General features: G+C 40.4%; 1 protein-coding gene across 1 annotated transcript in view; it reads right to left on the reverse strand.

The window, feature by feature from the left end:
- rnf13 (ring finger protein 13) overlaps positions 1-6,071 on the reverse strand; it is a 30,795-nt gene that overhangs the window by 9,403 nt on the left and 15,321 nt on the right. Inside the window, exon 5 of the mRNA XM_017413410.3 lies at positions 760-847. Coding sequence (XP_017268899.1) covers positions 760-847 — 88 coding nt within the window. The remainder of the gene's footprint in view (positions 1-759; positions 848-6,071) is intronic.

The raw sequence follows: 6,071 nt of genomic DNA on the forward strand, positions 1-6,071 counted from the left end.
TCAGCTGTTCAGCATATCTTCAGCCGCTTTCAGCAAAATCATTCAGCAAAAAAAGCATTCACACTGCATTTTCGCAGGAAATGCAACTTCTCTAGTTTCAATAGGTGTTTTATACATATGAGGAACATTTCTTAAAGTCAAACACTACAAATGCAATCATTAGAAAAACGTTCAGCAGCTTCTCGAGTCAAAATCCCCTAAAATATATTTATTTATTTGTGTAACGTTTTCTCATCAGTTATAATAACCCCAAATGATGGACACAAAACTAAAAAACTTTACTCTTTGTTTCTGTAGCTTAGGTGGTGTGTGTAGAATAACACTTTTTTTTTTTTAATATAAAATGTTAATTGACATCCTACAAACGTGTGAAGACAGGGTAGTTCTGAGTGCTGCTTGACTACACATTAAAGCACTTTGGTTAAAGCACACAAACACATTTAGTGACATCAAGTAACAGGGTTAAATCTCTGAAAGCGCCATTACCAAGTCTGTAAAAACCAGCTCCTTTAACTGTTAAAAGACCGTTGGAATAATTAATAACTGCTATAAAGGAGGGGATTGAGTGAAACCAAACCACAGAGAGACTGATGACAACACTGAGCTGAAGCAAACTCTTGGCTTCCATTTATCGTCTCTACAGAACAGATGTGACTTGAAACATATTCCCAAAGAGGAAACCCAAAGAGCCTGATATTAAATGTTCATTATGAGATGGTGGATGTGGCGTAACGGGAGGACGACTGGGTGTTATCTTACAATCGTTGGATCCCATGCTGATTAATTCCTCAGAGTCCACATTGTGAACAATGGCTGCCTTGTAGCCGGCTCTCTGGGCATTGAGGACCTGAAAGGAGACAAAACATTTGATAAGAGGAAACTTCTGCACACTGAAACCAGCTGCTACTAAAAACATAACAGCGACAGGACAAAAAAATGGGGCTATAGGTCAAATAATATCACCAAATCACAGGAGTTCCAGCCTTACGATGAACCAAAGAAACATCAAGAGTTACAAAAATATTTAGGTTTGAAGCTTAAAAAAAAGCTTAAGGTTTGAGGTTATCAAGTCCTGGAAGTAAACACCTAAAACCCTGTAATACAAACATACAGCAACAAGTAGCTCAACATTTATATTCTGTTCAGTCAGGATACACAAAGAAGCACAATCTTCCATTTTCATAATTACTAGATTCTTTCTTTAAGCATCTATGTTGTTTTATAATATTTTAGTGCTGTCATATGCTGTCATATTATGACACAGACAGGCTAAAATCGTATTTATGCTCCTGTAAAGAACTCCTGTGCACGCCCGTGTGCGGCGATCGTCGTGTTTAAACCACTACACACACACGCCACCGTGTCTACACTGTCACTATTCACGGACCTGTTCTCCGCCAGGATTTTGTTTACAGATCAAATTTAGATAAGCGTGCGCCGGCTTGTTAATGGTTTACTGGTCACGTCATCTGAAAGGAAAGCTCTTCTTACATTTTAAACTCCTTTAAATCTTATGAAACGGTTTCACAGACACTGAGATCTAATAATCAGTATGCAGGACATTTACATCAACCGTCAAAACTCTGGGTTTTACCTCAGCTGGAAGCCAAAAAACATTAACGGCTACATGAATAATCAAAATGTATTTCGCAAGATAGATCGCAACGCAATAAATATAGCCAACTGTAATCTATGGCAGAGTTTAAGAAAGTGGTAATTGTTTTTATAAACGGAAGAAGTCACATAAGTCACTCATCTGGAGATTTTATGGTGTATTGAAGTGTTTTATAATAAAATCCAGAGTCGCTGAGCTTTCAGGGCTCGCTGTGAACGCTCAGCAGCGAAGTTACACGCGCGCTGAGTGCTGAATGCGAAGGAAACTGATGCAACGGCATTCTTCCACCTGCGAGGCTGTTGTTGCTGCTCTGACAAAGCATAACGTCTACGATATCCTGTTGGCCATTGTTGCGGCCGATCGCTCACGGCAGATGTGATGAGGGGAATAGGATGTGACAATGGAGCCCTGGAATGAATCATTGTGAGTTTTTGCACAAAGAGGAACGTTTCCTCTGGGAAACAGAAAAGGAAAAACTTTTCAGAGTTTATTTAGCTTAACTAGGAGCAAAACTAATAGGTCCGATCCAAATACGTTAAAGCTTTTCCCACCTAACAGCACTAAACCTTTAAATAAACCTTTTTTTTCCTGTAGAAGTTTATCCTATATTTTTCTGGGAGAAGTGGCTGAATGGGGAGCTTCATGTCACAGATATTATTTACGTTCTAGTTTTAGTCACAACCAGAGAAAAACCTCGCAGGATGATGCTGCCAACGCCATGTTTGACTACAGCGATGGTGCTGCTCTGAGTCCCAAGCCTGGTTTCCTCCACACGCAGCATGATGTGTTGGGACCAAATCGTTGAAATTTCATGTCAGCGTACTGGAACAGTTTGTCCCGAGGTGCTTTTTAAGAAAGCTCCAGGGCAGTTTTGTACCTTTCAATTAATAACCACATTTTCAGGTTTGACTGATGGAGAGCTGCACCAAAAGCTGACAATCTGTGAAGTTCTGAAACTCATTCACACTGACTGTTCCACCGGTTCTTTCAACCTGAGAATGCTGGAGGTGGCGGTGATTTGGGGAGTTTAAAATGCTGCAGAGATCTTCTGATACCTCATCCCTATTCCTATGGAAATTAAAAACAATCAATCTTTCCTCTCCACAGCAAAAACCTGTTTCTGGAATGTATTGCAACAAAATGTGGAGAACTGCCGTAACTTTTTAGTTTTTACAAAAGCAGAGCATAATTTTGCCAAATTCAAACACTCAAACACATACATCTAATCTTTAGACGGATCTTACCGGAATCAAAAATACAAATATATATAGGCAACACATCTGAGTTAAAAATAAATGTGGTTGGCTGACTGTGTGTGAAAAATCTGAGCAATAAATCTCTGAGGGCCTGTGGAGCCAAAGTCTGACAAAGCTGTTGTCAGACATAAAAAAGAAAAAAAAACACAAAAGAAAAGCACAGATCAAAAAGGTTTTAACCAAGTAAGATAATACAAGTGGATTCATTTTTAATCCTGTGACCTAAAGCCACAAAGGAGAAGTTGATGTTAATCATTTCTCTGAGCATGTGCCACTTTCTGTGGTAAAACAGATGGTGAAAGTGAGAAAACTGAGCTCGAGTCGACCGTACTGTCGAAAGAGAGAGCAAAGAGGAAAATCTGTTCAGTTTGAGACGTATGCTAAGATACAAGTGTCGTCTGGTGTTAAATAATAAAAGAGTCTCTCACAGTAACCTTGCAAAACAGTGTGTGTGTGTGTGTGTGTGAGCGTGTGTGTTCGTCCAGCGCAGCCTTTGTCTTGAAATCCCCTCGGACCTGTGAGGGTGAACATTGTGTCTGCGTATTGTGGCCTTTGTGGACGCTCGCAGCGGACAGTGCTGCGTGTTGTCTGCTCCTCGTCGTTGTGATTTTACGCACAGGCATACTTGAAGCGGCATGCGTGCTCGCTGCAGCGCTGCGATCCCATGCGTTCTGCTGTGAGGACGCATTGTGTGGAGGCATCAATGGCCACTGTGTGCATCTGGACACACTGACATAATACACTTTGCTTCCTGAAAACACGCCCACACACACACACACATCCAGACAAACTTCAATGCAGAGGGAGGATTTTTTTGCATAAGGCAGCTATGAATTAAAAAAAAAAATTCTTGTTAAAAATTTGCATTTGTTTTAGACATTTTAAATACCAAATTAATAATAAACGCTTGATGCAACGAGGATGTGCAATGGAGTTCTTTTAATTCTAAAACTAACCACAGCCTGCTTGTTTTGTCTTTACTGTCGTACTATTTTGTGCCATGCAGAAACATATGACCTTAAAGCAACACTGAGTGTTACATTTTAGGAATAAAACACCTAAATCTACTGTTTGATTTGTCTGATTTGCACTGTGAGTAAATTAAAAGTAAAAAAAATGTAAATCTGGTGATTAAAACATGTAGTGGCATAAATCATGTTAGGACTGCAGGATTTGTTCAGAAGAAATCTGAAAGGAGACAAAAAATGACAAAACATATTAACCCTAAAATCTGCCCAGAAGCCGATAAATACTTAGAAGTTCTGCTTTTGCTGCCGTGCTTTCCTTCAGCTGGTACCAAAAAGAGTCATATAAGGGTAAACACCAGTCCAACAGGTCTTCTGGGGGTGGGGATTACAGCCTAAGGCAGCATCCATTTCTGGTTGCAGGCCGTCTGGATGCCAGTGAGCGCCGCAGTCAGCCTGCTCAGGATCTGCAGAGGAATTTAACCTCCACCGCCGGCTCAACCTCGCGTCCGCGCAGATAAGAGCATTCTGAGCATTCTTAAGATGAGCGAGAGGGACGAAACAAGAAAAGTAAGAGGCAGAAAATGACAATCGAAAGCCACTAGGAATAAAGAAAAAAAAAAAATCAATAATGCGAACTGCTTCGCAACCAGAAACGAATACAAATACACATTTTAGGCACGGCGTTGCTCCTCCAGCGCCTGCAGGACGTCATGCCAACGGTAGACGCTTTCAGAGAAATAATTCATGACGCAATATCAGGATCAGTGCCACAAACATTTTGTCTGGTAAGTTTTATTTTTAAATGAGGAAAACATTACTTTTGATCCTACTTAGATAGATTTCACACTCTGTAGGTCATCTAATAGCAGAAATTACTGCATTAGTGTGGTTATAAGAGCCTACAAAATTTATAAATAAATGTATTTTATGAGAAAACTATAAGATGTATGAGTTAACTGTTTTATCTTCAAAGTCAAACACCAGGGATAAAGGCAAACAAAGCTGCAGCACACAAGTTTTCCCCCTGAATGTGGCCTAAAAGCATTTCTGTATTAGATACTCTGAAGTCTTTAGGAGTTTATGTGCCCTTCAGGATGAAGGTAGTTGCTGCCTGGAGGCTAAAAGTGGTCAATTTAGCTTTTTTAACACGGTGGAAATCCATGGGCCTGTGTGGTAAAAGTGCTACTGAGAAACAAACATGTTCCCAGTCAACCATGAAATGGAAAAAAGGCACTTGGAAGCGGTTTCGGCTGCAGGTCGCTGCCCTTTCGATCCTCGTGGATGTATGTATTTATGTTCAGCAGGTGCACAGGTTTGGGTGTTCTAACCACAGGTCTCAGCTGACAGGAGACGGATTTGACCTTAACCGTGAAACAAATCTCTGTTGTGTGTACTGTTGCTCTGAGAAGCTATTTATACCGACTTTATCCTGGCAGTGGAGTAAAAGATTGACAGAGATATAAAATGTAAACACCACTTTATATGATTTTACATCTGGGTTATATTTGCTTTAATTTTTGTCTTATATCTGGATTTATGTGATGCAATGTGGGGCTAGACTGCTGATAGCATCACTACTAACTACTGCTGAATCACCACTGTGTGTGTGTGTGTGTGTTAGTTTAAAGCATCTTCACTCCTGCCAACACTGCACAGTCTAATGCAGCGCTGCAGTGAAAACACACTGACTTGTCCTCTCTTTCTCTTCTTGTTTTCACCCTAAACAACTAAAGTCTCCTTCTGTCTGTTTTCTATTCAATTCTTTTTATTTATTTTTTATTTAACCTTCACACTCCTGTCCCGTGGTAGTTCTTCACCAGCAATTGCCTGCAGCAGACTTGACCTTAACTGTTGTGTAAATGAGTTGAAGCAGCACAACCCACCTTCCTCAAACATTTCAGATCTAATCCCATTTTCACTTTATTATTTTTAACAGATGGTAGAATCAGGTTCTGTTAAGGTTAGATCAAACACCAGAAGAGCAGCTCCCAAACAAAGCCTAATTTCATTCTTAACGGTCTTATTCTCATATTATGTCCATTTCTCCTCCCCTTTCACCCTTTTTTCTCTGTTCCCTCCCTCCTCCCACCCTCCAGCTTCCTCCTCTCAATCCATTTCTCTTGCCTCCCTTCCTTCTTTCTCTTCCTCTCGGCCCAGCTCCTCCAAACTCCACTTCTTTCGCTTCCTTCTATCTTCAACAATCAAATCCTTTTTTTTTTTTTCCTCCCCTCC

This window comes from Kryptolebias marmoratus, linkage group LG24 (genome assembly GCF_001649575.2).
Source record: "Kryptolebias marmoratus isolate JLee-2015 linkage group LG24, ASM164957v2, whole genome shotgun sequence".
NCBI lineage: Eukaryota > Metazoa > Chordata > Actinopteri > Cyprinodontiformes > Rivulidae > Kryptolebias > Kryptolebias marmoratus.